Genomic DNA, 18,546 nt, shown 5'->3' on the forward strand with positions numbered 1-18,546 from the left:
ACGTGGGCCCGCATAACAGGCAAGTGCCCAATCTGCCGGGGGCCTGCTCAGCACATCTTCCGCAAGGTGGTAGGTGACAACTATGAGGTGCATAGCGTGGTGGTAGGTGACAACTATGAGGTGCATAGCGTCGACAGAAGGAGACCTCGACGCCGCTCTGCGGAAAGGAGGTGGTATCGTCCCTCGGACCTCCAGCGCAGCAGGGCTCCCAGCAGAAACCGTGGTGGTGGCCGCACCGGGGCCCCGGAAAGGGGCCAAAGCAGGTCCTCGAGGCGGCACCACGATGGCCACAGACGGGCTCAGCGCACCCGTGGCTACAACTCCTCGAGAAGCGGGAGTCGGCAGCGGAGAAGGGCTCGGGACGCAGAACGGGACGTCCTGCCCTCCTCAAGGAGGAGCCAGCGCCGCCCGCGGGCAGGCCGGGATTCCTCCAGGCAACGGCGCGCAACAAGGAGCCGATCCCGGCGCAGGTCCCGCAGCACCGGGGGCCAAGCTGGGTGGGAGCGCTCACGGGCCCACCGCGGCAGACAGCGATGGCGCAGCAGGGATCCCGATGATGAGGGCCGAGCTCAAAGGCCAGAACGGGACGTCCTGCCCTCCTCAAGGAGGAGCCAGCGCCGCCCGCGGGCAGGCCGGGATTCCTCCAGGCAACGGCGCGCAACAAGGAGCCGATCCCGGCGCAGGTCCCGCAGCACCGGGGGCCAAGCTGGGTGGGAGCGCTCACGGGCCCACCGCGGCAGACAGCGATGGCGCAGCAGGGATCCCGATGATGAGGGCCGAGCTCAAAGGCCAGAACGGGACGTCCTGCCCTCCTCAAGGAGGAGCCAGCGCCGCCCGCGGGCAGGCCGGGATTCCTCCAGGCAACGGCGCGCAACAAGGAGCCGATCCCGGCGCAGGTCCCGCAGCCGTGCCAGGCGCGGGGCCTGGTAGCACATCCTACCAAGAAGGGAAATGCAGCGCTCGCCCCCGACCAACACCTGCCGGGGCAGCGCAAAGAGCCCAGGGACACAGAAGGCCCTCGAGGTGGTGTTTGTGTGGCTGCTGAGGGGCACCTGGACGGTGGCAGCGGGACAGTCGCAACCTGGGTTGTCTCCGACTCTGGCAGTGGCAGCGAACAGGATCAAGGCAGCCTCCCCGCTCCGGCTGAGGCAGGAACTGCTCCTGTCGTCTCCTCTCATGACAAGTCATGGATTTGAGGAGGTGGGAAGGGACCTCTGGACATCACCTAGTCCAAGCCCGCTGCTGGAGCGGGGTCAGCCAGAGCAGACTGCCCAGCGCTGCATCCAGTCAGGCTCTGATGATCGCGAAGGACGGAGCCTCCGGCACCCCTCCGGGCAACCTGTTCCCTGGCTCGACCTCCCTTCAAATAAACAAGTTTTGTATTGCAGTTAGGGAGAGGTTCTTTTCTTTCAACTGGTGCCTTTTTCTGTGTCTCAGCAACCTCTATAGGTATTTTGGAATTGCCTAGACCGCCGGCTGTGCATTGGGTTGTCCTCCTCAGGCCCCATCATTTTCCTCTGGGTGCTCCCCATAGCCCCGTCGTGTACCTCTGTGGAGCAGGGAAGGAGCTGCGTGGCTCCCCACATCCCCACCTCAGCTCTTCACCTCTGAGGTCCCTAGGCTTCTGTGGCTCAAACTAATTCATTTGTATTGTTTTGCTTTCCTGCCCTTTTCAGGGAAAAAGTGCTGGGAGGAGCTGGTACCCCTTACATCTCATTTTTTTCAGCAGAGCTGTGGCTTGATACAGCAGCAGTTTCCACAAAAAAACAAGTTGCTGGCTGATGCCGTTCATTGCTGGAGGGTGGATGTGCCCAAGCCTGACAGCAGTGCCTGTAGCACAGTCTGCAGGCTGAAACTTGCTCTTCACTGCCACTTCACTCTGCCCTCAAATGCTAGCCTGTGAAATCACCCCATTAATGTACACATTAACGTTCCATTAATCCCTAACTTGGGTTATCAGAGTAGCTAATCATCTCCGTAAATGCATATTCAGCATGTGGGACATCTCTTTTGCCTATTGATATGGTTTCTGCTGGGTGGAAGAAGGCTGGTCACACTGGATCCCTCTTGCACTGCCAGAAAGAATTGGAAAAAACCAAAATTCAACAAATAGTGCAAAGTACTAGCTGGGGCACACAGGAGTTCAGTGCTGCGCTCTGGAGTTTGTATTCCAAGGTGGCCAATCATCCTGTCTGTCCACATCACACTCTGTTAGAGCCACTCCTTTGCTTGATCCATTTTGGTTTTCTTCTACAGAAACCTGCTTCCAATAGACCTGGAATTCACCCAGTTTTCCAATTATCCTCCAAGTCAGGCTCTTGCTACCAAAGACTCTCCTGAGGGACCATACACACAGCATTAGATGAGAGAAGCAGGTATCATTTAGCACGCCTGATGTCCGTGCACATGAATGGAGCTATCATATTTAGTTTTCCCTGTGTATACTTTTTTCTTTAAATGCAAAGCATCCCCTTGGGTATAAGCTGATGTTTGTTTATCTCCCATTCTGGAAAATCCACTCTCTGGACAAGGCCACATCTTTGAGCATGGTGCCGGGGACCTGGAAATGCTGGATGTGCCCACCTAAAAAACCACACACACACACACACACACTTCAGTGGGAAAACCCTGGAAAGATATAGGTCAGCATTCTGCATGGATGTATGTTTGTGCCAAAGCTGTATTTCTGCTATTTTAGAATAACAGCAAATAATAAAAGATTTAAACAATTTCTGCTGGGAAAAAAAAAGGGGGGGGGGGGTGGTTCTTGGAAAAGTGCAAATAGGCTGAAATAGTCTCAAGGAAGAACGAGCACATTTGGCTAGTGCTGCTCTGAAAGAGGTCAACTGTCCAAAATCTGCAGCAGTCTGTGAATTTAGGAGGTCTTTACAAAAACTGGCACCTCTGCAAGGCTGGCGGAATAATTCCTGAGGATGGTGCCTCCATCAAACACACGGGCAGTGTTGGTGTCCATCCATAGATGCCCTTCTCCAGGCAGGTAGATATCTCTCCACGTTTGCCCTTTTTCTGTTATTGGGGCAACCAGGACCTGCAATGAAAAAAAGAAAGAAAAAAGAAAGAAATTTAGCAGTTGGAGGATTAGCCAGGACATACCACTAGCTGTGCCAAGCAAACCACGAGGCTGAAGGGACAAGCAAGCAACCACAGAGAAGATCAGGAAGTCTGGCTCATTGCTGCAAATGAACGTATCCATCCATGCAAGAAGCAGCCAAAGCTGGTAAGCGCAAAGGTTCTTGAATTGCAGTGAGAAAGGATGATGCAGTGGCCTTCAACTGACTGGGACTGGGAGCACTCTTGCCTGCAGTAGCCCCTAGAGACCATCCAGCTCATATTTTGGAAGACCTGAAAAAAAAGCCCATCAGAAATCTGCGTTTCCTGCAAAACAAAACTCTTGCTTCTAGGTTGAATAAGACAGGGTGGGCACGGGCAGGCTAGCAAATCCCAGGTGCTGCAGGTGGGTTCAGGCTCACACGAGGCAGCTTCCGAGGAGGTTTTGCAGGATTGCAATGGGAATTGGCGGCATAGAGTCAGGGCAATAGACATCCCCATGCCGCATAGGGGATTTGGGGCAGAATTGGGAATTTCCCTTTCCTCCCATAATCTTCATAATCTGGTATGAAACCAAGCAGAAACTTGTATTTCAATTAGAAAGGAACACGTTATAGGGGTAGGAGAAGAGCTTTGGCTCCAGGCTGCTAAAAAGGAGAAGCCCTCTGCCCAGGGCTGCTCTCCAGGCAACTTAACCCTCCCTCCCCACCTTTCCTCTCCTGCATTTAGGAGAAAGATTTGTGTTTCAGCCTCTCGGACTACTTAAGCATTGCAGGTTACATAAACCCTAAGAAAAGCTTGTGTTCAAAGTATACAACATGATATACAGAATCTCAAGCAACATATTCACATTTATCATTCTATGGACTCAAGGGTCCTTTGGAGATTCAAGGGATTTAGCTGCCCAATGCCCTTAAATGATCATGAAAATCCCAGCTGGCAGCCTTGGCATATTGGCAATTGCATTTTAAAAAGTATATAAAAATGAAAGCATAAAAAAAGTTGCACTTGGGTCACAAATCAGTGAGTCCCATTCAGACATGAGGCATAAGGAGAAATGTGCTCTGCTCACTCCTCCCCAATGACTTAGTCAAAGTAATCCAGTCTCCAAGGAACTTTAGAGATTTTTTTTTTTCCCCCCTCCTTGCTTTATGGGAAAAGCAGTTTCCAACATTCTGAGAATATTTATTGCTGATAAATTATTTCACTTCAGAAGCTGAAAGAGGTTTTCAGGGCCCTAAATAAGAGTTTTGCAAGTAAAAACAAAGCTTCTCTGAAAAGAAAAAAAAACCAACCCCCCACCAAACTAGCTGCTTTGGCTTCAGTTTAAATCTGCTTGAACACTGAGGCTTTGATTTGTATTTGTGCAGAACTGGGTTCACATGATGATGAAAAAAAGAGGGGATGATAGGAAAAAAATTAAAACTCTAGAAAGACCATTAAAGGAGGAAAAAAAAAAAAGGCTAAATAGTGAAAACTGGATATGAAATTTATGGATCAGTCCCTCTTACACCCCATTTTTGGAAGTCCTCATCAGCAGCAAAGAGCAAGTGCTGGGGACTTATCTGTGCACCCCTTAGTGATGCTCCTCGAGCTACATGGCAGCATTGTCCCAGGGAGACTTTGTGGTGTTTGGCACACCTTGGGGGACACTTTTGGGCCCTCCTGGCCTTCATAAATATATTTAGCAGCAAGACCTGGCTTCCCTGCCTCTTGCAGCATCCGCTTTCACCAGGCAGATGGCACTGACAAGCAGCGATGCTGCATCACAGCCACAAAACAGCACCCGACAATATTTTTTTTGCCAAATCAGTGAAACTTGTCTCTTTGCTGTTATATTTCAGTATGCTTTGCTGGAAGGAGTCAATAGTGGTCAGCTCCAATTCCCTTTTGCAGTAGTGGAAGTTTGCTCATGAGCAATGCTGGAATATGGCTGTGCAGTGCTAAATCCAGTTTCAAGACCTCTAGTCAAGGATCAAAACCACCCTGACCACTGCAGTCCCACACCACCGCCTCCCAAAACTGCTTGCAGAAACCCAGAGGCATTGCTGTCCCATCTGCTCAAAGGCAGCAGATGTTTGTTTCCCTTGGTAGTCAGCAAAAATCTGACATAAAAAGTGCTTATTGAGCACTCTTGCTAATTTGACAGATACATTGTCCAGCCTGATTCAGGTTGAAAGTGTGCTGCCAAGAGATCTGGATGAACGAGATCTGGAAGTAATGAATGTACAAATCACAGCCTGAAAGTCAGATTTCAAAGCAGCCCAGAGTTACCTGCAAGAAAGCCTGGGGCGCAACTCAGAAGCAGGAGGGCTTCAGCAATAGCACAAAGCCGAGTTTGTCAGCACCCTGCTTGCGCTGAGGGATGATGCTCAAGAGGTTTATCCCAGCATCCTAGCACTTAGTCCTGCCTCAGACCATACTGGAACAGAACCCCTCTGTGTATTTTCCAGTAGTTTATTATTAATGATGCTCCAAAATGCACCAAAGCTGGGTTTGGAGTGCATTTCTATTCTTCCAGCTTCCAAAACCCAGCTTCGAAGTCAAAACATCCCCTGTCTGGGCTCTCCTGCCACAAGCTCAGGCTCTTTCAGCGGGGTGGAGGGATTGGAAATCAGGCGAGCTTTTTGCCAGAAGGGCTTGGCCCTGACAAGTTTGTGGAGCAGACGTCACATTTTACCGTATTTTAGGAGCTTTCAGCCAAGCCAAAGCTTTGCGCCTCCTGGGAGAGAGGGCTAAAGCTGCTCCGACTTCCCCCCCCCTCCCCGTCCCGAGTTTGTGGTATTTTACTGGGAATCTCACCTCACTAACACAGACCACATTTCTGCCCTGGCTGATTCAATTGCATCAGGGATTTTTTTAGTTTGAGAGATTTTGGGGGAAGGAACTAGGTTTTAGCATGCTCACGGTTATAACTAATACCATTGTTACTGCCCAAACGTGTGCTCTACAGCATGTTGGGACAGCAGAAAAGCCTCAGTTCCCTCCAACCTCTGTGCTTGCACAATGCTAGTCTAAAATTCATTTGTGCCAAGGATGTGTGTTTTAAAGCCTTCACACCTGGTTATCCGAGCTCTCTGCTAAAATGTCTTTCTCCTGCTTCTTAAAAAGTAATTTCCTGCAGTGAAAGTTTCCTTTAAAAAAAAAAAAAAATCTATAAATTGAATCCACAGAATCTGTGGCCAGAAACTCAAGCTTGGAAATCAGGTATTGCAGTATCTGTTGGAGGTTGCAAGCAGAGCCTGAAAAGATAACTCTGCAGCACAAGCTGCTTTTATATTAAAACAAGAAACAAACTCCTGTTGAGGTTTGCTTTTGGGTTTGGGATTTTTTTTAGGGAGATGATGTCCCCATGATTAGCAGCATCCCCATGTAAAGACAGCCCAATGTGTTGCTGCAAAATGAATGCAATAGCATGAATAGTATGATTATGCTTTTAATGAAAAAAAAAAAAAACAACAACGTAGGAACTGCCAAAATCTTGAGCTGCTGGGATGCTGCACCCAGGCAAAGCAGGAGGGACAAAGATAAAGCGATGCCACCGCACAAAATAAAAGGTCTCCTTACAAAAATGGGAGGATGAGGCACAATTTTCTAAATTGCAAACCTGAAGGAGCCAACAGGGTCCCCTCAGCCCTTCGGTTTCACACAACCTCTGTATGAGCACTGTATTCAGGTAGGATGCAAAGAGGCAGATGGGCGAGCACAGGGGGCACCTTATTTGCCCCCACTTACCCTTTGAGGGTATTCAGTCCCCACATTTCCTACCTCATCTCCAATGAGAAATTCATCCTCTATGGTAAAAGCAGTTGGATCTGTGGGACTGAGCCACCATGCCGGCCGGAAGATGGGGTACCCCAAACTAAGCCATTCCTCGCTGTATTTTAGGAGGAGTGGCACGACGAAGTCCTGGTGCCTCTGTATGCATTGCCGGGTAAGATTCAAGACCTGCAGGGTGGGGGAAGAAAAAGAAACCCATGACAAGTCCTTCACCCGACAGACAGCAAAACAAGCAGAAAGAAAAGAAAATGTACATACATACGTACGTATATATATTTTTTTTTCCCCCCTTGGGAAGAGAGATTAGCAAATTGCAACATCCTGATCAAGTTATGGCAGCTAACAAGGCGCAAACAGGGTTCATACAGTGGATTTATTCCCATTAGATGCGAAAGCTGGGGACAGCAGCTGACTGGTGATATCTACCAGGGTGTTGATGTCTAACCAAAGCAATGAACTTTTTTGCTGCTGGCAAAGAGATTTAATGACATTTCCCCCTGTGCCCCCAGTTTTAAGAATCACTCTCCCCTTTTATTGCCCTAAAGGTGACATCCCTGGAAAAATGCCTCCAACTGTTTAAAAAGATCTCAAATGTGAATCTGCAGGCTTCACCCTGCTGTAGATATTAATTATAGTTTGACCAAATAGTTAAAGAACTCCAGCAGCAAAAAGGAGGGAGAGACACACATGACAATTGCTGTCATTTCTACAGGTGTTGCAGATACTGGTCCCATGGTTGCACATAGCTGTGAAGTATAAAGCCACAAAAACTCACATGAATTTTGCCGCAGAAATACTGCTGAGAGTGTACAGCGATCTGGTTGCTGGGGCAGAGAGCAGGATTTTGTGGGTAGCAAGAGCAGGACAGAGATTTTTAGCCTCAGCTTTCCCCAGTAGGGACCTTAATGGCTTTTGGGGGTGTTTGTCATTAAGGGACACCGTGTCCTCCTCCGCAGGGCGTGGGAGTACATACCCAGGCGTCGCAGCAGAGCCAGGGCGGCGTGCTGAAGGCCATCACGGGGAGAAACGTCACGATCTGCAGCCACCGCACGTACAGCTCCGGGTCCCCTGGGGCATCACTGGCCAGGCTCCCTCCTGCCGGGGACAAGGAGCTGAGCAAAGCTGCTCGGGGGCATCTCATGGTGGAATGAGTCCCAAACGACCTGCTCACCATGCGGGCAGGACATGTTACCGCATTGCAAGAGGGGCTGAATTCTCCCCACCCGTGTTTTTCTTCCTTGAGCACCATCAGCAAATGTCAATCAGACATCCATCTCTGGCCATTTTAGGACCAGAGATGCTGGGGCATTGTAAAAATGGGATTTCTCTCCTGCAAAGAAAAGTGTTGGGAAAATGCTGGACTTTCCTTTGCCACTTTGATGTGCAAAGACGAAGCATCACAAGAAAATACTCCTCTAATGTGGATCCCTTCAAACTCATAGTGAAGGGTGGTGGAGAAGCAGAGTATTGCTGACTAATTAATCAGAAACGTGTCATGGAAGGGGATTCCAGTTCCCCTCTGAAACACCAGAGAGGGGCTTGGGAAGGACAAGAGAGGGTGGGATGGGACAGGGAAAGGGAAATGAAGCCCTTGGGGCTGGAGTATCCCTAGGAGCTCTGAAAATCTGGCACAGCTTCTCCTAGAAGTGGTACAACCCCCCCCCCGCCCCGACGCCGAGGGCTCACCCGAACCATCTACAAAACCCCATTTCAGCCAGAGGCTTTTCCCATCCTGACCAGCCCCTGTTCCCTATTACATCTCCCAAGCTGTGGTGACAAAACCCGCTGGGCCACACGCCCCAGCAGCAAACGCTGCACGCCACAACCCCCTCCATGCAGGGGGGATCTGCTCTCTCGTCCAGCTCGACCGAAATAAGCCAATGGGTTCCACATCTCTTTGGGGAGGGAGCTGGCATGCTGTGATTGCCTAAGCCTTGTTTTCTAAGGAAAACTGGCTAAAAATAGAGGCCAAGTTGAAAAATTGCTCAACAACCCCCTTTTTCAGGACTGCCTTTGCAGCTCCGCTCTCTAGGTCTGACACTTCACGTGCAGCCTCTCTGTGTCTGGGGCACGTTTTAGACACAAATAACCCAGTCACCTCCAAGAAGAGGGGAAAAAACGAGCTGCTTGGCCCCAATTAAAGGATTGTTTCTTGACTTCTATAGTGTTTTTATTTAAGGATTTCTCAATCCATTGTGCTTTGGAGCAGAAACACAAACTTGGAGCAGGGCTGCTAGTGTTTTAGGAACATCTGTTTCCCAGCCAGGAGCCTGGGCATGCAGTTTCCCGGCTGTGGGCTCCCTCCTCGCTTTTGCTGGGTGGGTTTTAGCTCAAGCAAAGCCGCGAGAGGCGGCGGGCTGCCCTCCGCCTGTGGTTAAGCTCTATGAAGGGCATCCCCCAGAGACCTGGCTTCTTCTAGGGCTGCCTATTAAAATTTACAACATGTTTTTTGTTTTCAATTCCTCGGTCAATTCCCTAGTAACATGCAACCCAATCAAGTCAGCACAGCAGAAAATCGGGTACTGGGAACAAAGTGCTTCAAGCCTTCATATAGCACACCTAAGCCAGATGGTGCAAACTTACCGCCCGTGCTCCTCCCGCCTGAACAACTGCTGCAAAAGTCTCTTCAGAAGAGCCAGAAATAGGGGGGAAAAAGCAGAAAAGAAATTATTACCTACTGCATCGGGGATGAAGAAGTTGTAGCCCAAGAGGCTGTAGTGCAGCACGGAGGGAATAACCCCCTTCAGCCCAGCGTGGCTCCAGTCCGAGTGCAGCGGGCTCATCTGGAGGAAGAGCGGTAGATGACTGGATCTGGGGGAAACAAGCACAAACCCAATGTTTTTAGACAGCTCGCAGGAGCCGAAACTCTCCGACACCTGGCTGTCTTGGCAGTCACTGTGGTCAGATACAGGTTTCTCCAACCACTTGGTATCTCCGTTGGAAGGAAATCAGTTCTCCCCAATACCACTCCCACCCACCGCACCTGCCCTGCTGAGTTGGGCAACCCCAATCCTCCTCATTCTCCCCAAATCCCCTATTCAAAGCTTTCCTTCTCCTGGCTTGATCTCATGAGGACCACAATTTGGTGGCCCACCTTGATGGCAGCACAGCCACACTCTGGGTTGCAGGTGTCTTCTCGCTACTCCTCATATGGCAAAATGCTCACAGAAAACATACCCGTGACACCAGCTGGGGTATCCCAACAGCACCCTCAGCCCCAGGTCCATGCGGTTCCCCAAACCCAAAGCACCAACCTCCTTGCGACGTGAATGGCCCAGGGGACATGTCCTGCAGGGAGGATTTCTCCTCCTGGCTTTCATTTGCACTCCTCTGTTTCACACTGAGCAGCTGTCATTCCTGACAGCAGTTTTATCTATCCCCCAGAAGAAAACATTATTTTCTCCATATTTTTTTTTTTCCCCAGTAGCATTTCTATGCCTTGGGTTTACTTGGTGGTGGGGGGTGGGGGGGGCAGGGGATCACATCATCAAGGAGCCTGGTACTACAGGACACAGTGTTTCTCGTGGCCAAAAAGGGTCATATCTGGACTTTCATGATGAGCTTTGGCTTGAAAAATGGTCTGGAGCTCATTGACCCATTGTTTGGGGGGGGGGGGGTGGGTTGGTCTGAGTCTGCTTGCTCCTAGAGTTTGGTTTCCTCCTCAACCTCCCACCCCTTTGCTGACTCCCCAAAGGTCTCCCAGGGACACTTTTTCATCTCCGGAGGTGGTCAGGCTGATGCAAGAGTTTATGAAACACTTCTGGTATGGAAACTGCCCACCAGGAAAGGTGTGATCCTGGTCAGACTAAAAAATGGTTAGAAAAAGGGGGATTTCCACAACTCTGGTTTTGCAGATGGCTGAGTAAGAGCCCATCACCACCTTGGCATGTGAAACTGCTTTTTCTTTGAAAATGAACTATTTCGAAGTTGCCTCCTCATGCAATTTACTGTTGATGCCTCATCCACAACATGAAATAAGTCATTTTGCAAACAGCCTTCAAATCCCTTTGCATCTGCCAAACATGAAAATAATGGGAAAAAAGTAATAGTTTTTGGTGCCTTTGACCGAAGGGTCCCCATGTTAATAGTTAATAAATGAACCCTGTTGTGGGCTATGCAAGCATGGAAAGTCAGAAAACTGCAATCATTTGACACCACAAGCGATTACCAACACAGGGATTTGGCCAAGACTCCAGGGTTCACCCTCTCCCTCCTGCAGAAGAGGCAGTGACCCAGAGCTTGAACGGCCATAAATGACAAGATGTGTTTTTATTGCATCTGGCATTAATGCATTTAAGCATTTTTATGCTTTGAGACTTTTAAGAAAAATAATAAAATGCTCCAAAAGAGAGGAAAAGAAGATATGAGAGCAATCCCTCCCTACATATTGCTCTAGACCACCTCCACTCTCCTTCCCTGGGTGCTGAGTGGTGTCCTGGCATCCCAAGGGCACGTTTAAAGCATCACCTCAACCATCTCCCAAGCAGCTCACGCAGCCATCGGCTCCAGCGAAGCATCTTCTCCTTGGTACCCACCTGGCACCGGCGCTGATGACAGTGGTGTTTCCCAGCGTCGCCAGCGCCGCTGCCAGTGCCCCGGTGTATTGGTCGCCCACCAGCTCTGCAGGAGGTGGGACATCTTGCTCCAGGAAAGCATTGCCCTCGGCACCCTCGAAGACCACGTACGCGGCTCCCAGCACCTGCTGCAGGCGCCGGGCACGTGCCAGGTACCAGCTCAGCGCCGCCTCGCTGGTGATGTTCAGGCGGGCGCAAAGCCGCCCCTTCCACGTGGTCAGCAGTGGGACCTGCGGCAGAGGATGAAAATTTCTATCAGATCCAGAAAATATCCTGACAACCCTGGGGTGCAGGGCTGGAGGGTGCCTGCTCTGCCCTCATCCTGCCCTACCACAGTTTGCACCATTGTGGCACAACGCGTAAGAGGCGTAAACCCTCTCTCAACATTCCCCCCCTGCCAAAAATCCCTGAGTTGATGTCAAATTGGCATATCATTAAAATGACTGCAAAACAGGGAATTGAGGGGGATTTTCTGAACACTGGCAAATTCTAAAAATGTCTTTTGGAACTGGAAATTTGAAAGCTGCTTCCTTATGAAAAAGGAGAAAAGCTGCTCCCCCAGACATCGCTTTGCCCCCAACACAAGGGGATCAGGTTGTCCTCCTCTGCGAGTATTTATTCAGCTTTAATTTTGATTTTATGTTGAGCAGCAGGTTCAGGGGTTGGAGGAGGGTCTCGTACCGAGCAGCCCCCGGACTGGGGCTGCAGACTCAGCCAGTAGCTCGCCGCCTCGCCGTCCCGCAGCGAGCGCAAGAAGAGCGGGGAGGCGATGCTGGCGTACGGGGACAGCGTGATGGAGAGCTGCAGCGGTTCGATCAGGGAAGGGTCCCAGGCGCGGGTCGAGTCGTGCCTCTTCCTCCGCTCTGAGGGCACGTGGTCCTGCGGGGAGGGAAAGGCAGAAAAACGTGTTTTGTAGGAGTGGCAAAGCCACCGAGCACCGGCTGCTGGGTGTCACCGCCTGCTCAAGGTGAAACTCCAAACCGAGCATCCCTTCTCAGGGAGGGGAGGTTCCCAGCCCCCACCCCACAAAAAGGGTGCGTTTGCATTTTACACGTAGGGATTTAACCGTGCCGAGAGCAGGGCTGACGGCAGCTCTCTGTTTGCCTTTCGAGCCTGAGGGCCGGCAGGACGGGACGTACCGCGGCAGCGAGGATGGCGGTGCAGCGCTCCCCCAGGGCCAGGACCCCCTCCTGAAGACGATGCCGCTTCAATCTCTTGGCCAGCGACCTCAGACCTCGTTTTATTTTGGCAGCCGAACCCGCCGGGCCGTGATACCGCCAGACGGGAGACCTGCGTGGTGGAAAGAGCCGGGAAGGCAGAGGGGTTCGCGCCTTGTGCCGGCACGAGATGCTCAAGGCATCGACCGGGATAAGGGCTTGGAAAGCAACCCCGTAGCTGGGAGGGAAGGAGCGTCTTACCCCAGGAGGGCCGTGTCCGGCAGCGCCCGCGCCTGCCCCACGAGCTGGCTGCCCACGAGCTGGTGGGCGGCTGCAACGTCTGGGCTGACGCAGATGAGGTAGTGCAGGGGCACGGCGGCTCTCCCCGCCGGCATTTCCAGGCAGAAATGCCTATTGCTCTCCAGCGAGAGGAGAAGGGGCACGTCGGGCGCCACTGTCACCGTCACTCCTTTGGGGAGAGAAGAGGAAAACAGTGCCTCAGCAAGCGCCTGGCTCCTCTCGGTCCTCACGCTGGTGGCCACAGGGACGGGGATGCGCAGGGCAGAGCCGAACTGGTAGCAGGACCTCCCGGATTGATCCCGGCCACAGATCCGGCCATGCAAGCAAATCCCCACTCTCTGTTTCTGCTATTCCCTTTTAACCTCCAAAATGCCTTTCGAGGGCTGGATTTGCTCCGTTTCTTGCGTTTTTGCTCTGCATTCAGCTTAGGCGGCGGCTTCAGCTTCATCAATGCAGGGCAGTTGCAGATCAGTTGATTAATTTGGGGGAATATCTGAAGTTTGGCATTCTGCAGAATAATCTAAATATCCACCCAAAAATAGCAACAGCAGGTGAACTCGTGCCTGCATCCAGCATCCCATACCAGCGTCAGGGACCCGTGAGCTCAGGGTGAAGCCACTCAAGTGGAGCTGGAGGATGCAGCAATGGACACAGATCTCTGCTTAAAAAAGACACATCAAGAGCATGGGATTTCCCTGGGGTGACTTGGATCAACCCCATCTTCTCAGGCACTGACTTGTAAACACAGCTTAGGTGCACCGAGGTTTAATATCATGGCCTTTTCCCCAGGGATGAGGCAGTGTGGGATCCGTCCTTTGTGTCCTGCTGCCAGCTGTCGTTACATTTGTAGGATATTTTAATCTCAGAGACATCTATCCTGCTCTTAAACTAGTTGCTTTATAGATGGGGAGAGGGATGGAGAAACACAGGGATTAAAGCAATAGGGCATTGGACAGGGAAGGATGCAGTTACCTGTCGAGCCTAAAAAGTATCTCTCCAAAACAGGCCCGTAGCCAGCGGGGTTTTTGCTGAAGTCACCACTGACGAAGGGCTGCGCGTGGCTCTCGGCGCCGTTGAGCGGCCAGCGCTGGGCGCGGATGCTCGCCCCTCCGTACCAGGAGACGTTGGCCATGGAGAAGCAATCCTGCAGCCAAGAGAGCATCATCAGATGGCAAGAAATGCCTCCAGGTGAGGACAAATGCGCGAGTAGTTGCATTTGGAGAGGCAAACCCCCTGCAAGTTACTCCAGTGTTGTCAGACCAGTCATGGGACAGGTCTTTTTGCAGGAGGAAAACCCCCAACCCCATGAGATTTAGGTGTTTTATGCAAAAAGCAGTGGGTGCTCACTCTTTGCTTCCCACATTTAACCTGGTAGAAGATACTTGGGTTTAAGTTTTTCCTCCACAAGAACAAGAGCTGGGCTTCCAGGTAGAACAAAATGCTGAAATTCTTCCTAACTGCTTGATTTCTCAGTGTGCAACTTATTAAAGTTATCAAATGGTGTAAGAGTAGGAAGAGGAAAAAAAAATTGTAGCAAGAGTCAAAAGTGCAAGTTATGCACTTTGTTTACCTTCAACAACAACAAGAAGTCTTAACTTGCTAATTAAAGCCAAAGACAACAATTTTTCTTCCATTTCCCCTTACGCATCTGCATTCAACATGCAGCCATGTAGAGGAATATAAAAATCCCACCACAGGAATAAAAACTCTATAGCTTAAAAATTATGGTTTCCTCTAAAATAAAAAAACCACAAGACATCTTCCCCAAGGCCTGCCAGTTTTAGGTAGACGTACTTAAATAAAATTGCTGTGAAGCAGGCTGGTGACCCAGAGGTAACACCCACGCGTGATACCCCATGCCTCGGAGAGCCCACCTGGTTACATTCCTGCACTCACCACAATTATCAAAAATTAATGGGTTTTTGAGTTGCTGGTGAAAAGATGCTGAAAACTGTTTAAGCAAAGAGGCTTCACAGGTGCGCATTGCTGCAGGACAAGAGTGACAGTGGAGGTGGAAAATTCAAGGCAGAGGCTCTAAAATACAGTGACAGTGCTTTCACAAACCCATCTTGGAAAAAAACTGTTCGTTTGGGGTTTTTAGAAACAAACAAACAAAACAACACCCCCCCCCCCCAACTTCTCCTAGCTACTTTCTGCAGTGTTTCTAGGGTGAATTTACAACCTGAATTTGCAGCTATCCCCACCCGCATGCACAGAGGGAGATTTTAACCCTGTCGTGAATGGTCATCTCAATAGCACCGCAGTGTCCCTGGGGTAACTTGTGGGTTTTCTGCTCTCTCCCAGGGCAAAGCCTCCCTCTTCCCTGAGGGCTGATAATAAAGAGTAATTCCCTCAGCTAGACTAAATCAGTTTGGGTATTTGGGGCACTTCTCATAGGGCTGACAGGGCAGCAGAGCAATGAGCCATCTCCAAAAGCTGCTGGTCCCAGGGGACATCCCCATCCTTGACCCGCCTCCCTTCAGAAACCATCAATTTTCACTTCAAAGCCTCTAAAAACTTTCCCCTTTCTGCCAAAGCAGGGATCAGCAGGACTTAGCATCCCGCATGACTTCACATGCGGGGACGGGCTTCCCCGAAAGCCTGGGGATTTGGGGCTGCGGAGGGAGGGTGGGACGGGCAGAGAGGGACACAACGACCTCCCAACTCAACACAACGTAGTTTTATTCACCCCGACCCCGATCCCAAGGCTCAGGCAGTGCTCCTGGAGCCCTGAGCTTGTTTCTGCCGTGGGGGCAGAGAGAGGTTAAGTCTCACTAAGGGGTGGGGAGAGGAGATGTGAATTATTAAAGTGGAAACCCTGGAGGCTCAGAATAGCTGTACCAGGTGTCAGCTGAACTAGTTACACCAGCTGGGAAGGGGGGGGGGGGGGGGGGGGGGGGGGAAGCGGAAAAAGCCTATTCTTAACTCTTAAATTTCACTGGATCATATTTTCCAATAGGTTTTTGGTTTTGATTTTATTTTTTTTTTAATAGGTTTTTCCCCACTTTTTATCTTGCTCATCCTCTCAACCACCCTAAATTGATGTCAGCAAAGGAAAATCAGCCCCATGTGCAGTGGTTGTGTTCAGTCAACATCTTCCACTGGCCCAAAATGATGTCAACAGGCAATTTACAGCTAAAGGGGAAGAAATCCCCATCCCCGCAGGATCCCATCTCGCTCCCTCACCTGTCCTGAGGGCTCCCCACAACGGGACGCCACAGTCTGACGGGGTTTTTCCTTCCCCTCCCTCAGGCTCACTTTCAGAGTCTGCTTTTATTTAACTGAAGGAGAAAACTGGGAAGGATTAAAAAAAAAAAAAACCAAGCCCCCATAATTTTTTGCAGCAGTGGACATGGATTAATTCCATCCCGAGAGAGCTGCCACATTGTGTCTGTGGTTGGGAGAGACCTTCCTGAGCTCCTCGCGTTTCTCGCCAACATTGTGATCTTAGGCGGTTATTTATTCTGTCTCTATATAAACACGGTTCTCCCACCCTGGGGTTACCAATGCGGCACTGGGAGGAGGTGGCCGCGGCCCCTTGGTGTTTTGGTGGCTTGACATCAGGGCACGAGGCTTCCAAAGGGGCTTTTCCCATCTGGGACCCTCCAGCCACTGGAGGCTTTGGAAGATGGGGTGCCCCCGACCATGGTGCGACCCCATAACCGTGCTGGGAAATTGCGCGTTCAGGCCAGATCCTCCTCGCTTTGGCTCGTTTTACCCCAAACACCACAGTTCACCCCAAACACCCCGTTACCTTTAGCATCACGTCGGGGCGCAGCGGGGTCCAGTGGACGCTGTAGCACTCAGTGGCGGGGGCTGGCGAGGGCTCGAGGGAGAGCCGGAGCTCGGCATCCTCCTCCCAGGCATAGCAGAACTGCCCACCGTCGTGCCAGCAGCGGTCCCGTGGCGGAGGCGGCTCGGCGGCCGGCACGCCGCCCACCGTGATCACCGCCACCGTCCGCCCTGCCGGCAGCGCCCGCAGGAGCAGGGCACCCCGCCGGCGCTCCCACAGCATCCCACCGGTGCGGCCCCGCAGCACCCACTCCTCCGGTGACTGCTCCAGCGCCTGCCAGGAGATGATGCCGATGGTCATGGCGAAGAAGACGGCCACGCCAAGGCAGCCGACAGCACCTTTCCAGGGCTCCGTCATCTCCCTGAAGCCCGAGGTCCAAGCGGCATCAGGGATTTGGCCGGTGGGGCGGGCGAGTGGCATGGTGCGACCGCAGCGGGATGCTCCGACTCCTCTTTCTCTCCCTTCCTGCAGCAGCACAAGGAAGACAACCCTCTTCTTGGACTGCTCCAAAAGAATATTAAAAAAAAAAAAAAGAGTTTAAAAAAAAAATAAAGCCGAAACTCTTTTCTCTTTGCAGTAATCCGAAGGTAAGAGAAATCTCTCTTTTGCAGCCTCCCTCTGCTCGCCACTGCACGGCTAATCCCACTGCCGGGCTCGGTGCTGGCTGCGACGACGGCTCAACCACAAAACCCTGTGCCGGGTGTCAGCTCAACCCCTTGGCACAGCCGGCAGCATCCGCTCAGTGACGCCGTCCGGGGCCGCGGAGAAGCACACGCGTGGCCAAAAGCCACAGGAGGGGAGACGGGGCAGCAGCCGATGGGAAACGAGGCAGCGGTCGAGCCTCCGCAGATCTTTGGGTTTTCGCTTCACAAAGCAGCGTGGCTTTGCTTCTCGGTTTGCAAAGCAGCAGTAAATAACCGGGGGCATGCAGAAAAAATATTGCAGGGGTGGTTAGAGAAAGAGTGGGGGAACGCAACACTGGTTTTCCACGCCCACTTCCCTCTTGCCTGTAAAAGTATTTGATTAATGCATAGAGCAGGGAGAAAAATTACCTGCGGGCACGGTCCGGCGGCACTGGCTGAGCCCTCGCTCGAGGGAATGGGCACCCGGTGCTCCAGCCGGGCAAGGGGCCACCTGCGGTGACGACCCTGTGGGGTGACACCGGCTTCTCCCCCCGTCCCAGGCTGCCCCGACCGCCTCTGCTGCCTCCTTCCCACCTGCCCGGTGGCTACGCTGCCTTTTGGGGCCGATAGCCCACCAGGAATGGGTGCCGCCTCTCCCCGCCTCAGCGCACCCACCCGTCGCGTGCCACTGCCTCCCGGCAAAGGCACAGCTGCATTTCTTTTACCTAAAGGCAGGTTAAAAGATGCTTTAGCAGCCCCCAAAGTTGCCGCCGATGACCGAGCACTCAAGCCCCAATTATTTTTCCACTGGTGGGTTGGGCAGCAGGTTTTTCTCCTCTTTCCCCAGGGTAGTTTTTCCTCCCAGCCACGTCAGAGACCTTTACAGCCCAGGCAACTTGATCCAAACTAACCCAAGAGCGTTATCCAACACGAGACATGGTGTGCTCCCTCCCACCCTGCTCCCTTGCAGGCTTCACGTATCCTCAGGTAGTTACATTAGAAGCAGAAGCAGGAAATTAAAAGAATAATTTTAAAAAGCATTTATTTATATGGGAATAATTTTAAAGGGATTTTTTTCAAAGTTATTGAGATGGCTCCAGTTGAGCCCTTACTACACACCTGTGAATCCACACATGAGAGTCACAGCAGCGCTAAGCCTCCCCATTCTGCTGCTTTGGCTTTTTTTGTTGTTATTATTATTACTACTATTATTATATTTGGAGGACTTTCTCCCTGTTTCTAAATGAGCT

The 18,546-nt window shown here is 51.5% G+C and overlaps 1 protein-coding gene across 5 annotated transcripts; it reads right to left on the reverse strand.

The window, feature by feature from the left end:
• Positions 1 to 1,116: 1,116 nt before the first annotated feature.
• On the reverse strand, positions 1,117 to 18,184 carry LOC115351774 (SITS-binding protein-like). 5 transcript variants are annotated; one of them, XM_030038968.1, is made up of 12 exons: positions 18,022 to 18,184; positions 17,235 to 17,563; positions 16,635 to 17,138; positions 13,853 to 14,024; positions 12,842 to 13,049; positions 12,563 to 12,713; positions 12,105 to 12,302; positions 11,385 to 11,653; positions 9,524 to 9,660; positions 7,823 to 7,944; positions 6,838 to 7,017; positions 1,117 to 3,049 (listed from the first exon to the last, which is right to left on the reverse strand). In XM_030038968.1, exons 3-12 carry the CDS (start codon positions 17,091 to 17,093, stop codon positions 2,876 to 2,878), a joined length of 2,070 nt encoding a protein of 689 aa, XP_029894828.1. In that variant the 5' UTR covers positions 17,094 to 17,138; positions 17,235 to 17,563; positions 18,022 to 18,184; the 3' UTR covers positions 1,117 to 2,875. The 5 variants fall into 5 exon arrangements, with proteins under 5 accessions (XP_029894828.1, XP_029894829.1, XP_029894826.1 ...); XM_030038969.1 differs by lacking the exon at positions 17,235 to 17,563 and adding an exon at positions 17,726 to 17,807; XM_030038966.1 differs by lacking the exon at positions 17,235 to 17,563 and adding an exon at positions 17,726 to 17,807 and having other exon boundaries at positions 16,635 to 17,174.
• Between the last annotated feature and the right edge of the window lie 362 nt (positions 18,185 to 18,546).

Source organism: Aquila chrysaetos, chromosome 16, assembly GCF_900496995.4.
Source record: "Aquila chrysaetos chrysaetos chromosome 16, bAquChr1.4, whole genome shotgun sequence".
Lineage (NCBI taxonomy): Eukaryota > Metazoa > Chordata > Aves > Accipitriformes > Accipitridae > Aquila > Aquila chrysaetos.

Coding starts and splice junctions, on each gene's coding strand:
- LOC115351774 (XM_030038967.1), bottom strand. CDS start 17,093: ATGCCACTCGCCCGCCCCACCGGCCAAATCCCTGATGCCGCTTGGACC. Junction 12,303..12,562: donor CCGCCATCCTCGCTGCCGCG/GTACGTCCCGTC, acceptor CCCTCCCCGCAG/GACCACGTGCCCTCAGAGCG. Junction 7,018..7,822: donor GGCTCTGCTGCGACGCCTGG/GTATGTACTCCC, acceptor CCCACCCTGCAG/GTCTTGAATCTTACCCGGCA.